Genomic DNA, 15,161 nt, shown 5'->3' on the forward strand with positions numbered 1-15,161 from the left:
TAATTTCATAACGGCGCTAGTGGACGCCCCCCCAGAAGCTCGACCTTCACCGGCACACCGGGCTGCAGCATGTGGGATGGTGACCCATGGAATGTCATGCTCGGCCAGTCGACCTGCCTCGTTCCAATAGACTTCTGCTCTTTTTTTGCTTCTCTTGGGTAGGGTTGCAGTGCCTCCGTTCGTCCGGATTCATTGGCTGTCAGAAAGATTACAGTTTGGTGGGGTGTCGTCCATTCGCAGTTGGATCATCGCCATGGACGCTCGGTCAATGGACAGTTTTCCGCGTGAATAGCTGGCGGCGACGATGGCTTTTCTTACGGGCTGCACGCTATGTAGTGTAGCTACCATTCACACTCTCTCACTCACTCTCCATCAGTCACTATCCCACCTATACCGAAAATGCATCGGGTGGTTCAGGCATCGCATTCTCTTGCTTACCTCGGGTGCTCGGGCTAATTCATGCCTGGAAAATCTCATGGAGCGTTCCAAGCTCGGGAAAGACGTCTCGTCAAGGTTACCCAGCAACATCGGACTCTCCTGCCCTGACCTGATATCATGTAGCCGTCAGTAAACGAACCAAAACCCAGGCCTTCCCCACCGTATCTCCGGCGATAGGCGACGGGGATCTTCATCCAGAAGCTGGCAAGAATCATCCGAGCGAGCACGCCAGCCCCAGCCAGTCCAGCCCGGTGTCCATACTTTGTGACCGAGCCATGCATCGTGCCCTCTTTCCACCGATTCAGCCCTCAACCAAAACGCATCTTTCAGCTTGGCAACTTCTGCGATCGTCGCACAATGGCCATCGATGCGAGGTGCTTCGGTGGATGGTATCTCCGGGCCAAGCTCATAATTCTTACAATTCTCCTAAACGATCACCCAACGTTCCTATGATCTACCTCGGCCAAGCTGGAACTATTTGCATCCCGCCTGTCCCGAGTAGTTTAGATAGCGAGGGAAACGCACGTCGGCTACGTAGACTAACTGTGCCTTGTCCGCTCGTCTGGGGAGGTAATTTCCCCATCGAGTAGGGAAGGGATTACATTACCCATATAAAAGTGAAACCAGGCCGGAGTGGATGGCCGACTCCATCGATAGCCTGGCTTCCACCGGTTCCCATGACCTGGCATGCAGAAAATCCCACCCGCCGGGACAAGACTTGCCTTCCCTAAATCTCACACCGGGCCTCACATCTCCGGTTCTAGATCTACTTGGTATTGCCCCTGGTGCGCCAGTTCCCTTGTCTGATCTGTAATTTTTATCGGATAATTGGGATTATAATGGCATGTGATAAGAAAAATATGCTCTTTTCGGCTCTTAGTGCCGAAAGATAGATTACTACTGGTGGTACGACAATAATTCCATAGTTAGTGCCAATGATGAGAACCTACCCTCCGTCAGAGTTCCTTGTCTGAAAGTTGCGTAGTAATTAAGCGTCGTTAACAGGGCTGTATATATAACGTTGATTGCATCCACCCATCTCCGTTCCCCTCCCCTCCTTTCCTGCAGTGTCCCCCTGCCTCCTCCGTCTGTCCGTTACCCCGGGCTAAATCCTTATCGCTGCATCCCCATCCACGCAAATCCTCCGCCCGGGACGTCAATGCTCCCTTACCTATCAACTCGGTTGTTCCTCCAATCCTGCTTGAACGGGCTAAATTCTTTCCCTGCCTCCGTCACCTCTACACACTTCCCTTCAACCGAATGCTTTCGACTGAACCGGAGAGATTCCAGATCTTAGATCGCTATTCCCTCTAGACCCAGTGTAGTGGCTAGTAAACCGTATAGATTATGGCGTGCTCAGCTAGAATTAGGATATAACGACTAGGAATTGGCGTCCTCGGCGAGGGGTTAACCGCCGTCTTACGGCACCAACTGCCGAGATCTAGGCGTAGATCATTCGGTCTCCAACCGAAATGCCGACTTGGACTACGAGCCGAATATCGAATTAAGATCGAACGTCGATTATAATTGAACTAAGTATGACAAAAGCCCGCGACCGCCCGGAGGTCTGTAAATTGAATGCGCAGAGTTTTTCAAAGGCCTATGAAATACATCTAGTGGGGTGAAATAAAAAGGTAAAATAGGCAGCAAATCATGGACAAAACGTAAGGGATAGGAAGGAACATCAAGTAAAGGGAAGAAAAGCCCGGCCAGGTGGAACAGCAAGCCCATCAGCTGACGACGTTCTTCCAGCAGTCAAGACTTCACTATCCTACCCAAGCCCGGCAGCAGATCATCCATCGCTCATGCTATACATACACGGGGCCAAACGAGGTTTCTTCAGAAGGGGATCCAAGGAGAGCGTGACAGACATGCGTCTAGAAAGGGCGGAAACCGGTAGCCTGCGGTGTGATTCCGTTGGCCTGTCCAAACGCCATGGGGCTTGGCGCCGGCGCTGCCGGGCCCTGGGTCAACATCAACCGCGTGCCACCCAGAATCGGGGTATTGTCCTCCTCCGTCTTCTGAGTCACTTCGCGCGACTTGCGTTCTTCATTGTCCTTCTTCAACATCTCGATCGTGCGCGTCTGCTCGCACAAGAAGTTGATCATGAACGGCATAGTGAAGTCGTTAAGACCGTGGCGCCACGAAAGCTCCAGAATAACGTCGGGCCGGATGAGATCGTAGCAGGCATACAGCATGCCAACGTAGCATTCGCGGCTTCCAATATCGACAAACTAAAAGTAGAGTCAGTATATGTCCCCGAGTGCCATTAAGTGGAAAAGAGAAATGACTCACGTAGCGAAGAAGATCCTCGACAACATCCGACTTTCCGGAGATGGCAGAAGTCTCGATGGCATCCTTGTAAAGCTTGTCCTGCTTGGACAAGGAGATCGACTTCTCCCAGCGCTTGTTGTTGCGGTAAATGTTAGCTGCGATTTGGCGGAAGAAGATCAGATCATGCTTCTCCAACCGCTGGGCAAGTGCAACGGCATCGAAGTTGTCGTAGTTATCGACCGAGTCACGGAGAGTCTTGTAATCTTCCTCCTCGATCAACAAGTCGTTGATAGCATCGTTTACGGCCCTCTTGTTCTGAGTTTGGACATTGAGCAAGAAAGGCTTGATCAGAGGAATGTTGTCCGAAGCCTGGAAAATCCGCACGACACGGTTGACGTCAATTCGAGCAGTGAGCACCTGTAGCAAGTCGGTGAGGAGCAAAGGCTGTTCTTGCAGATAAAAGTTGAGTGCACGGTAGTAGATCTCCAGGTTGGCCACCTTGACGATGATGTCCTTGAACGAGTGGTGCTCCCAGGCATCGGCAGCACGCTCCATCATTGCCAAAGCAGCGTTGTCCCACTCATCATAGTGGCAGTACAAGAAGACAAGTTCCGGCCAGAGACTTGCATCCTCGCAGGCCCGAATCATCTTGGGGATGTTGATGCGAGACCAGAAGAGCTTGAGATGTTCCATCACCCGGTCGGGGTGATACTTGGAGAGGGCAATGCCCAGTTCGGTGAACATGCCCATATGCGCCCGTTCCAGACCCAGGCCAGCCTCCAGAACAGCAATGAGCTCGTCGAAGTAGCCATTGCGCTCATACTGGCGCACAAGATCTTGAAGCTCTTCCGCGTGAACGATCAGGTTGAGACCGCAGATTTGGGCAAGGCGGAATTCCTTCTTGTTAACACAAGCTTCGTTGACCTGCTTCCAAACCTTGACACTGTTGGCTTTGCGTGCGCATTCCACGGCTGCCTGATAATCTTCCAGATGCACCAAGGTCGTTGCCAACTTGGCCCAGTTCGAAATGCTGGTGTAGAAAATCTTGGCAGCTTGGTGGTAGCCCTCCTCGTAAGCCTTGTCACCGGAAGCCTCGACATCTGCAACATTGGTCGTCCGCAGGAAATCCTCGAGCTCGGAAAGCTGATCGAGACGGGCGTAGCAGAAAGCGAGACCCGTGTCAATGGCAGGCTCACGCAAAGTCTTACGGGCCATCTTGAGATACTTGACGAGGTCTTCATCCTTGCCAGCATGAGTGGCCGTCTCAATGACCTCGTTGTAGTTCGAGGGATCACCAGCACGGATATAGGACTCGATGGAGTCGGACACCCGAAGACCATCCAGCTGGGCCTTGGCAACCTTGCTCCACACCTCCGGCAGCTCGACACGCTCCGCAAATTCTTGCGCGCGGTCAATGCTAACAATGTTCTCAACCAAGACGTTGACGGCGGCAATGAAGTTGTTGACCTTCTTGTAGATCTCAAACGCCTCCTCGTAGAGACCAACCGAAATGCACATTTCGGCAATTTCATCGGGGCTGAATTCGTTGAGCTGATGGATATAATCCATCAAGCGTCCCTTATCAGCCTTGGCAGCTGTAAGCATGAGCAAGTTCTGCAGACTGCCGTTGTCGCTGAAAGGAGAGGGCTCGAGAATGATCTTCTCAAGCAATTCGATCAGCTCGCCGGGCAGATCTGCTTCGAGGAAAGCCTTGACAGCGATGGATACTTTGTCGGGCTCCGTCGACTCGGGCACAGCGGTCGCAATGACCTGGTCGACGAGTGAACGCCGATGCATGTTGTTCTCACTGAGAACGAAGGACCAGATTTCTGAATCAGCTCTCTCCACGAGGTAGCGTGCCTGGGCACGGTACATAGCGTTCTCGTTGGTAATATTGATGAGTTCAAGGTCATTCTGTCCCTTCCGATAGGCAATGTATGCCAGATTCGGGTCACGCTTCTCGCAGTACTTTCCAACGGTAAGAGTGTCATAGAGATCGTTCTCCTTGAGGAACTTCTCGGGGTTGTTGTTGCTATCAATATAGATCTTTGCGAGAGCGTTGTAGACGGCCTGCTGCTGGTTACCCGTAGCAAGAGTAGCCTCAAGGAAGGGCAATAGCAACTTGAGCCTGTTTCTGCTCTCCACCTCTGAGACGAGTTCATCAATAGGGATCACCGATGGATCAACAGTAGAGAGCAGATTCTTGATGATGCTCTCTTCGCAATCAACATCTAGCAGGCCACCAATGACAGCGGGAGCACGCGATGGGTTAACACGCTGTACGTAGACCTCAATGGACTTATACTGTTGGTTCTGGTACAGATAAAGGACCAAATCGTGGATGAAGTTGAAACGGTCACACACGATGATCAGCGGCAGTTGCTCCGTCAACTTAGCCTCCTTAAGGAAGTTCTTCACCTTGTCCGGATTGTAGTAGTTGCTCTCACGGCAAATCCGCTCCACTTCGGTGATCTGGCCCATGGCGGTGGCGGCCTCAATATACTTGAAGTGAACCTCAGGGTCTTCGCTAAGGTTGACAATGCTGCCAAGGTAATAGTAAAGACCTTCGGCCGTGCGGTACTTCTCGAGCAGGCTGATTAGTTGCTGGGGCCCCAACAAGTCCGAGAACTTGGTGCAAATCTGAACGACTGCTTGCAAGTTCTGGCGGATGTTAACCTGCAGCATGGTGTCCATGCAATCAAGAGTCTGCTCAACCGAGAGACGACCAAAGTATTCCATCAACCACTCGGGGCTCAGCTTGTCGGTGCGGACAATGTTACGCTTGATGGCCACGGGGTCGTCAGTGTTCTCAAGCGCACGTTGGATGAGGCCTGCATTCTCGCAAAGCTGAGAGATACGAGGGCGGTCGTAGTGGGTGAAGATTTCATTGCCAAGGATGGCATCAGCGACCTGAGGGGCATTGACAAGGTTCATCTCAAGCAAGCGTGTCTGCAGGTGACCATGTTCGGGCTTGTTATCCTTCAAAGCATCCAGGAGGAATGAAGTGGCCTGCTGGATCATGTTCTGGGATAGGAAGACATCTACGACGCGGTCCAGGTCGATGAGAGCGCCGGACTCCTCATTGGCAAGCTGAGTAGCAAACTCAGCACCCTTCTCCGGATTCACGCGAACGATATGTTGCAAGAGCTGAGTGTAATCCGGCTGATATCCAACCTGCTTCGAATAGCTGAGGATCTTGTCAAACTGACCAGTCTCTGCAAATCCGGCGATAACCTTGTGAGGAACGTTGGCCTGCAAGTAAATAGCCAGGGCCAAGTTCATATCATATGGTCGAACAATATCACCCAGTTCCTCGGAACCTTCGAGCTTGTTTTCGCGCATCCACTTCTCAAGAAGGTGCTTCCTGTTCTGTTGCAAAACGGGACGGACGAGCTCAACACTCTCATATTTGTTCAAAGAGCCCTTGTCCAAAAGCATTCCGAAGTACTGGAGGATGACGGACATCCCCTGTCCGGTCTGGGGAGCATTCTTGAAGCGGTTGATGGTCTCCGGGGTACGCAAAAAGCCACGAGGCGAGTTCGCGGCAATCTTGGCGGCCTCGGAGTAGTTACCTTGTGTGATGAGGTTGTCGAACTGCTGCTGGTACAGGTGGTCTGCACCAGGAAGTCCCGCCTTGGAAGCAAGCTTCACTGCGAGACAAGACATGGCCGGGTTCTCCATCAGGTACTGGACAATAGTATTCTCATCGACACTGACAGACAGAACTTGACCCTTGCGGTTCACGCCGACCAATCCAGCAGAATCGGTATCGGGAGCAGTAGTGAATATCGTCTCACTGGAGATGCGGTTCATGAAGATGCAGGTGCCGGTCTCGAGGTCATAGAGGTGAATGAAGCCATACTTGGTGACCAGATACACAATGTCGTACTTCCTGGAAACCTGCATAGCAACTGGGAAATCATTCACCGCCTCCTGGGGGAAATATACCTCGACGGCCTTCTTCTGGAACCTCGGGTTCGGCTCTTGGTGGTCGATTTCAGCGATCTGCAATTTAGCACCGGTCTGTGTCCGAACAGCGAAGGTAAAGAGCTTGTGTTCGAGAGGAGAGCCCTCGACACGGATCGAGGCGAAAGCAGCTGCGTGACCCTCAATGAACTGAGAGATCCCGCGGTCTTTCGAGTACAACTGCATTGATCCCACCACGCGACCTCCCTGCGAACTAATTCCGACCACCACCATCCACTTCTCGTCATCATTAACACGGTAGTTGATGATTTGACAACCCTAAAAGCAAGGAAGCGTTAGTAAGGATGGAAGTTGCACCAATACCCTGCGATCTTGAATATACGTACACCGAGGTTAGGGAGCCTATCAAAGACCTTCTGAGGGTGCGTCTGGGTAGGGTCGAAGACATCCCAGTGGAAGACAGAGGTCTCTGTCACCAAGCCCAGGCACTTCTCATTGAACCATTTCCAGTACACAACATCCTCGTTCATGACCGATGACTTCAGCTTCTGCTTCGCCGTCAGGTCGAAGATCTGGATTGTGCGCCCTTGAGCCTTGAGAGCGATGATGTTACGGTTCCAGTGCATGATAGCACTATCCGCGTTGATTGGGCGCTTGATGACTTCATTGTTGTTCTTCAGGTTAATGATGATAACTTGCGGCTTGTCCTCCTCGGTGAGCTTTTGCCGGACACACACGAAGTTGTCTGATTCTAGAGTCTGTTCAGAAGCGACACGATCGTTAGCGCAGTTACATCAAAAGTGAAGATGGGTTGGAAGTATAGAGAGGCACTACTCACACATGAGTTGAATCCAATCGATGCCGGCTAGAATAAGTAAGACGTAAGTGAGAGGTTCATCTACAGGAGGGGACAAGCGGGCGCGTCCCCAGATTGGGCGTGAAAGGCCATCACCCGATTGAGCGTAAACACATACCGCAATTTCAGCATTCGTGAGCTAAAAGAGATGAAGATGCAGTGGTCAGTTCCTATATCGCGGGCGATTCGAGAACGAATGCTTGATAAGACTCACATTAAGAAGCTCCGTAAACTTGATCGGTAGAGGAGCCATATTTACTTAAGGCCGCAGGACGACCTCATCCACCCAACAAAACGCCACGCAAATGATTCCGCCGGATAGTAAAGGAAAGGGAAAGGAGAAGAAGAAATTGAGGGTATGAGTAAGAGAAGATAAGGTGAGAAAGGGAAGGAGAAGGTAAAGTACGTCAAATAGGGATTAGGGAATGGGAAGGCGAGACTGGGGAAGCGGAAAGTGACCTCAGGAGGCCGGCGCGGGCGACGTTGCTGAGGTGTCGCTTATGGGGCTCTCGTCACGTGCAGCCACCAGGGGTACCAGCCGGTGCCTGGGCCCAACGGGTTTGTTTGAGACGGACTGTGAAGTGAGAAGCTCTCAAACGTTATATTTAGATTGAGACTAAGGTCGGCTGGGAGATCGATGCGTTTGTCCGGCGCCTGGTGGGTGCTTGCTTTTTTCTCCGAGCTGTACACGTGGGAGCATCAAGCCTTGACTTGTATACAGGTGGCCTTCTCTACCATTGTATAGTGAGCGTACTATATAGCAGGTTATAGAGGTAGTCACTACTTTCCCTGGGAATTGAGATATCTGAAAATTAACTCAGTAGGCTATCTCGCTCGAATTTGGTACGAGCTGCATACATACAATGAGGTGGATATCAGTTTCACATGGCTCTACCTTTCTGCTGTTCTAGACAAGGGGCGTTCCGTATAGAGAACCGCTACTGGTGTTAGTCCTTCCTGACCAATCACTTCCTGGACTAATATTCATCATATCATTCACGGCATCAACCAGGTCAAAGATATTGAAATCGGCGTTACCCGACAGTGAAAGCCACAGCCAAGTCTATTCTCCCGCACGTACAATCTCTCACCATTTCTGACTTTTTACAGGCTTCATCGATAGGCCTGTCTACTCAATCACTTTCCAGCTTGGTCCAGAGTGATGGGATTCCTGGATTAGGTCATCGGGCCAGGGATTGAACTCTTTGTGAACAATCTTGACCATGCCCCGCTTGTCTGTAGGCTTCTCTCGGCTCTGGTTTGACTTCAATTGTAGCTGTTCCAAACAGATGATTCGCCCAAAGGATAAAGGGCCTATTTAAAATCAATAAATGTCCTTACATTACAGAACCATAATATGACTAATCACCTGCAAAACTGATATAATTAAGATCAATTCAACTGATGGATGGAATCTTTCAGGCGGATTCATGTAGGCTGAGAGTCATTTGGCATAATCACTTTGTTGGTATGTTAGCGGTACGTACCGCGTATTCTCAACCTCCGGATCCTCCGACATCAACACTATGACGTCAGACAGTATAGCGACACCGGGCACTTAGTATTTCACTTCTACAGGGTGCCTAAGACATACGCCAGGACTTCTATCCTCTCTAGATGACTGTATGAGCTTGATCAAGAGTATATTATAGAATTAGTCTCTCAATTCATTGTTGGTGTAATGTTATCTCAGCCAATTGAACTTACGGCCCGCCAATCTACCACATTTCGATCAAAATATATAAACGTCGTACACTGTCAGTTCGATTTACTTCACTTCTACCAATTACGCAAAACTTTTCAATAACCTATGTCCCATCATAACCGATGAAGCGAGCAGTCAGAATAAACTCTACACCACTAATATTGGCCCTAAACTAGCAACAGCCACCACATGCTACCCAGTACGTGAGTAAAAACCCGATGAAGCAAGGAGACCGACCCTGAACATGGACTGAATGAGTCGGGTACCTACATCGGCACATCCTAGCAGGCAAGGAGTCCATTACTATGCTAAGTGGTTTATGACATTTTGTACTCAATATGAGACACGAAATCAGAGTTACATACTTAGCCCGATTCATCCTGCAGTATGCATGATTTGCATTCGCTACCTAGCTAGATATGCAATGACGCGTCACTTCATTGTTGCTATTATCAGTAATCCGCTGTTCCAGAACATCAAAGTCGATGGGCTAATAAACATTCTGGAATCTTTTTAGGCATGATATCCATGAACGGAAATATGTAATACCATGTATCGGCCTTTATGGTGTAACCGGTGGGTAAACTGTTCGGATCACTTTTACACCACGATACCAACTGTAGATTAAACCTAATGCTAGCGAGCCGAAGTATTACAGACGCTATGATATTTTGCGGCATCCTTTCCGTTTCACCTTGAAGTCTAGGCTTTCCGATCCGCACCCGTCAAGTTAAGTCACTTGAAGTCACTTTTGATTGGAATATCGCTACTACAGGCTTATCTCCCCTGGTAAAAAACGTAGGTATAAAAATTCATGAAGAAGACACAAGCGTTATCATGCAGCTAGCTTTAACATAAACCCTGGACATGAAGCAGGATAATACATCGCTTAGTGGTGGAACAAGCGAGTGCCCTGCTCGACGAACACAATGCCAAGCTTCTCCGAAGTCTCGAAGACGGCACTATCGTTCTGGCTACCGCTGGGGGCGGCGATGTACTTGACACCGGAGCGGGCAGCACGGAAGACGTTGTCAATGAAGGGGAACTGTGTCATTGAGGTCAGTAAGCATCACCCATGGTATTGAAATGCAGACTTACGAAAGCATCCGAGGAGACAGCAACCTCGCCCAAGTTCTGGAGCCAAGCGTCGCGCTCTTCCTGGGTGAAGGGAGCGGGGACTTCCTCGAAGACACGCTCGTACTCGGCCTTCTCAGCCTCGGTGCGAGGGGTCTGTCCGGAGCAGAGGAGGTCGATAGCGTTGCTCTTGTCGGGGCGCTTGGTGCCCTGCTTCCACTTGATGTTGAGCACACGGTCGTGGAAGCGCATCCACCAGTTGTCTGCCTTGTCACCAGCCAGACGGGTGCAGTGGATACGGCTCTGCTGACCAGCACCAAGGCCGATAACCTGGCCATTCAGAGCGTAGCACACAGAGTTCGACTGAGTGTACTTGAGGGCGATGGTTGCCACGGTAAGGTCGCGCAGAGCACTTTCAGGAAGACTCTTCAGGTCCTTGGGGGTGATGACGGTGTTGAAGGTCTTCTGGGGGCTGATCACAATGTCGTTGCGGTGCTGGGTGAGCTGAACACCGTACAGAGTACGGGTCTCCTCCGCAGCAGGCACATAGTTCTCGTCCATCTGAAGGACAAGGTACTTGCCACCCTTCTTCTTAGAAAGGATCTGCAGGGCCTCAGGAGTGTAGCCGGCGGCGATGACACCGTCGGAGACCTCGCGGGAGACGATCTTAGCAGTGGGAACGTCAACGACGTCGCTGAGGGCGAGAATGTCACCGAAGCTGGACATACGGTCGGCACCACGGGCACGAGCGTAGGCCTGAGCCAGGCCGGAAGACTCGATGCCAGCAATGTCATCGACCATGTAGACCTTACGCTCCTTCTCGGTCAAGGGCACGCCGACGGCAGCACCGGCCGGGGACACGTGCTTGAAGCTGGCCGCAGCCGGCAGGCCAAGGGCCTGCTTGAGTTCCTTAACGAGAGCCCAAGCGTTGAGAGCATCGAGCAGGTTCACGTAGCCAGGGGCTCCGTTCAGGGCCTTGAAAGGAAGCTTGCCTTGGGCCATGAAGGCAGAAGCCGGCTTCTGGTGGGGGTTCGTGCCGTAGCGGAGAGCCATGTACTGCTCGCCGTTGCCTGCATACTGCTTGCGGAAGAAACCGGAGATAGCAGTGTCGTAGTCGGCGGTGTGCTCAAAGGCCTTAAGAGCGTAGGACTTACGGCTAGCGTCGGTGATCTCACCGGCTTCCAGCTCCTTGAGGAATTCAGGGTAGTCCTGGGGGTCCGAGAGGATGGTAACACGGGAGTGGTTCTTGGCAGCAGCACGGAGGAGGGTGACTCCGCCAATGTCGATCTCCTCAACAGCTTCCTCAATGGTAACGTTCACCTTGTTGACGGTCTCCTTGAAGGGGTACAGGTTGCAGACCACGAAGTCCACCTTGGCAATGTTCTGGTCGGCCAGATCCTTCTCGTCAGACTCGATATCACGGGCAAGGATACCACCGTGGACAGCGGGGTGAAGAGTCTTGACACGGCCACCGAGCATCTCCGGGGCATGGGTGATGGCGGAGACATCTCTGATCGACCATCAGTTTTGAGGTCTTGAGAGACCCAGTCATGACCATAACAATATGGTGACTCACTCAACGGGGAATCCCGCCTCCCGGATCAATCTCGCGGTACCACCAGAGGCGAGCAACCGGACGTTGTGCTTGACGAGGCCCTTGGCCAGGTCAAGCAGTCCAGTCTTGTCGTATACGGAAAGGATGGCTGTAGACGGATGATGAAGAATGCAATTAGCCCCAGATACTCTGAATTCTCGCAAGTAACAGAAATGCCAAATTGTGGGGACAGGTATCGGACCAAGTCCACTACTTGACAGGTCTCAAAAAGTACCCTATCAAGAAAATAAATGGAAGACGGTGGACAAGAAATATCAATTGACCTACCTGACTTTTGTTGAGACATCCTGAGATACTGACAGTGAAGAGGTCACTAGAGCAGAGAAGCACAGAGTCAGGAATGATGAAGAGGGAAAAATTGTTCAGGTCGAATAAAAAGGGCCCCCCACAGCCCCTCCGGGACGATCAACTGGGAGCTCCGCACACAGAGCAAGAGCAACATCAAGAACATTGCGATGACCTCGTAGGGTACGTACCTGGAAAATTGGAGGAAATTGAGGGAATATAATGGCCTCCAGATTTGTTATATTACCGTCCAGACCGTTGGTAGAACAATGGCAGAGATAATATAACTTTACCTTCGCGACTGATCCAAGGCAGTCTCGATTGAAGTTCCCTCAGTTTCTCCTCGATGTCCCGCCGCGGGGTCCTTCGCCGCTTTCGGACCTGGCGGGTGACCAAGATCCTATCGATTACTAACCGCCATCTGTCGTAGTTAGCTCCAAACCCGTGGAAGGGACGCCACAGGTGCTTGCCCTTTTCGGCTTAGTTTTATCATCGGCTATTTATGCATGCTATGATTAGTCAGTTGTTATCTCGAGAATAAAACTAATCACGTGCTGTCACATGACCCGCGCACAGGCCACAAACATTCCACTACAAAAGTTTCGCTCGGCCGCTTCGCTTTGATTTTCTTTTTTCTTTTCTTCCACATGAACAACGCAAAATCAACATTCTTCAAAAAGCGTTCCTGCGAGGATATCTTTCCCTACTGGGTCTGTATAGCCGATGAAGTACGGAAATCGTCATACAGAATGGAGAGAAACTGCCTCTGGCAGAGTATCGATCTTGGGTGCAGTGTCTGACTTGAACTTAGGTTCGGTGGAAGGGACTGCAATGATTGATTCTACAATCTCTGCTTAACTATCTAACTAATATTATTGTCACTTCGTGTATTCGGAGTTCGTAGTCATTTCCATAATCTCGTCGCCATGGCTTCTGGCCTAACGGATCATCTATCTAGTAACAGACTTGTCTCTGAGAAACTGCACAAGGCCAAAGGAAGGAGGATTTCTGCATTATAAGAAGTGGAGTGCTAGGGTATACAAAATGCCCCGTGTTAACTGAATGATGGGATGAAAAGGGTACGATCCTGTTCTCGCTTCACTTGAGCGACTCGCGCTGGACTCCAATGGCAAGCTGCCGGCCAATGTTTCCAAAGCATACACATGCGCAGAAAAGAACGCTGGCAACCCAAGTCCTTACTGCTATGCTTTCCTGTGACATCTCAACAGCCAGCCCATATCCCCATCCGGTGACATCGAATTTGCTTGCTGCAAAAGCCGAAGTCTCTGCAGACGGAATTAAGTCAGGCTTGAGTCCCAATATTATTCCCATGCCGGCCAATCCAACAACGGTCGATAAGACGAAGCCGGTCCGTGTGCGGTCGATGAGGTACCAGAGTACGGGGTTCACGAGCGCGAGGGTAAGTGACGCTTGAGTTGTAGATTCCCAGGGAAGTCGGCGCTGTAAGATACAAAGCCAGATTAGTATCGAACCGACGAACGCTGGTTGCTAGAATTTTGCTTACCATGGCAAATGCAATTCCCACAAACGCGCCAACGCTGCGAACCACTGAAACCCATGAGAGAGTACGGTCTGCAGTCTCGGGGTCGCTTGACCCTTTTGCCTGCTTAGGGCTGCCAATGATTTCATCTGAGAACTGGTCGAACCAAGGAAGAATATTGCCCAAAACGGCGCCGGCCACACCCCAGAAAGCAAGATACTGCCATGATCCGTAGTAATGTGTATTCTCCAACTTCACCGGGGTAATCCAATGGTTTTCATGCAGGTGAATTGTAATGACTCCATAAACAACACCAAAGCCCAAGAGGAAAGCGCTCTTCAGCGCTTGCGGAAGGATGACGCCTCGAAACAGGCCGTGGCTAAGCCGTGATCGTGTCCGCCGAAGTTTCCCTGGTGCTGGAGCTTCAGACTGGATCCTCGGGCTTCCTGATTGAGGCGTATGGGCTTCCGTGCCCCAGGGACTCGAGTCGTCACGAGAACTGTCGAATGCGGTAGGAGAGTAAATACCGTACAGCGTCGACGAGGTCAAGTTCATGATCGAAGCATTGCGGCTGACGCTGGTAGAGCCGGCATCTTTAGGGACGAGCAGGTCTGGGTTGGCGGGTTCGACTGGGGTAGAGGGCTCTTCAGGCGTGAGATCGAACACACGTCGCGGACGCGGGCGAAGGATCGTAGGCTCGTCAGACATGGCAGGCGGGACGTTGATTCCAGATATCCAGGGGGCTAGGGGGAGAGGGAAGCTATAGAAGACAGAGCGAGAGACGTGAAGGAGGCAGTGGTTATTTGGCTCAGGCGCGGGAAATCTTCAAGTCGACACTGTAACCAGATATCGTGATCCACCGGCTCCAGCAAGATCAGCCGTCAGTCCACCCGCGGTTAAATATCGGCAGGTCGACTCCTTTCGAACAATTGTCCTGTCTGCGTGAAAGGAGCGTGCCCGAGGTGGGGGGAGAGACGAGAGGAGAAGGGAAAGGCCAGAGCGTGCCGGAACTGCAAGCACACAGACAGCCAAATAATAGTAAAGGGGAGGCTGGAGGCAGATCTGTTCGTGCCAGCGGCCTAGTGGAGCAGCACTACTGGCAGCAACTGGGGGTGCAAGATTTGCGGCGGATCGGCAGAGAGCACGCTGAGGGGAAAAGGAATTGAGAACAGCGGGGGGAATGAACAGCAATTGCTGTCGAATAATATTTGTGAGAAGCTAGAAATGGATGATGTGAGACCTTGGAAGTACGAATAATTAATAATGCGAAGTGTTGCAAAGCCAGAAAAGCCTGGACAATCGGAAGCAGTGAGGATGCAAAAGAGGCCGAAGGAATGTTGGGGGAAGCCATACTCCGTAATGAGCAGCTCATCCTGCGATCACATGCAAAACTGTCTTAGCTCCACCACCTCCAGCTGCCGCCACAAAAGGAACCCGCCAAAACAGTCCAGTCCCAACCAAATCGTCATGACATGAAGAGTCAGTG

The 15,161-nt window shown here is 51.2% G+C and overlaps 3 protein-coding genes across 3 annotated transcripts; all 3 read right to left on the bottom strand.

Annotated features, from left to right (window-relative positions):
* Positions 1–1,925: 1,925 nt before the first annotated feature.
* On the bottom strand, positions 1,926–7,938 carry BDQ94DRAFT_142069 (clathrin heavy chain). The gene is made up of 6 exons (XM_026765958.1): positions 7,710–7,938; positions 7,614–7,634; positions 7,478–7,504; positions 7,026–7,397; positions 2,734–6,957; positions 1,926–2,672 (listed from the first exon to the last, which is right to left on the bottom strand). Exons 1-6 carry the CDS (start codon positions 7,746–7,748, stop codon positions 2,316–2,318), a joined length of 5,040 nt encoding a protein of 1,679 aa, XP_026627124.1. The 5' UTR covers positions 7,749–7,938; the 3' UTR covers positions 1,926–2,315.
* Positions 7,939–9,874: 1,936 nt separating this feature from the next.
* On the bottom strand, positions 9,875–12,527 carry BDQ94DRAFT_142070 (phosphoribosylaminoimidazolecarboxamide formyltransferase/IMP cyclohydrolase). Its single transcript, XM_026765959.1, has 5 exons — positions 12,366–12,527; positions 12,157–12,202; positions 11,851–11,977; positions 10,299–11,784; positions 9,875–10,245 (listed from the first exon to the last, which is right to left on the bottom strand). The coding sequence occupies exons 2-5, from the start codon at positions 12,173–12,175 to the stop codon at positions 10,090–10,092; spliced, it is 1,788 nt and encodes a 595-aa protein (XP_026627125.1). The 5' UTR covers positions 12,176–12,202; positions 12,366–12,527; the 3' UTR covers positions 9,875–10,089.
* Positions 12,528–12,795: 268 nt separating this feature from the next.
* On the bottom strand, positions 12,796–14,708 carry BDQ94DRAFT_142072 (INSIG family protein). The gene is made up of 2 exons (XM_026765960.1): positions 13,700–14,708; positions 12,796–13,635 (listed from the first exon to the last, which is right to left on the bottom strand). Exons 1-2 carry the CDS (start codon positions 14,381–14,383, stop codon positions 13,273–13,275), a joined length of 1,047 nt encoding a protein of 348 aa, XP_026627126.1. The 5' UTR covers positions 14,384–14,708; the 3' UTR covers positions 12,796–13,272.
* Between the last annotated feature and the right edge of the window lie 453 nt (positions 14,709–15,161).

This window comes from Aspergillus welwitschiae (genome assembly GCF_003344945.1).
Source record: "Aspergillus welwitschiae strain CBS 139.54b unplaced genomic scaffold BDQ94scaffold_13, whole genome shotgun sequence".
In the NCBI taxonomy this organism is placed as follows: Eukaryota; Fungi; Ascomycota; class Eurotiomycetes; order Eurotiales; family Aspergillaceae; genus Aspergillus; species Aspergillus welwitschiae.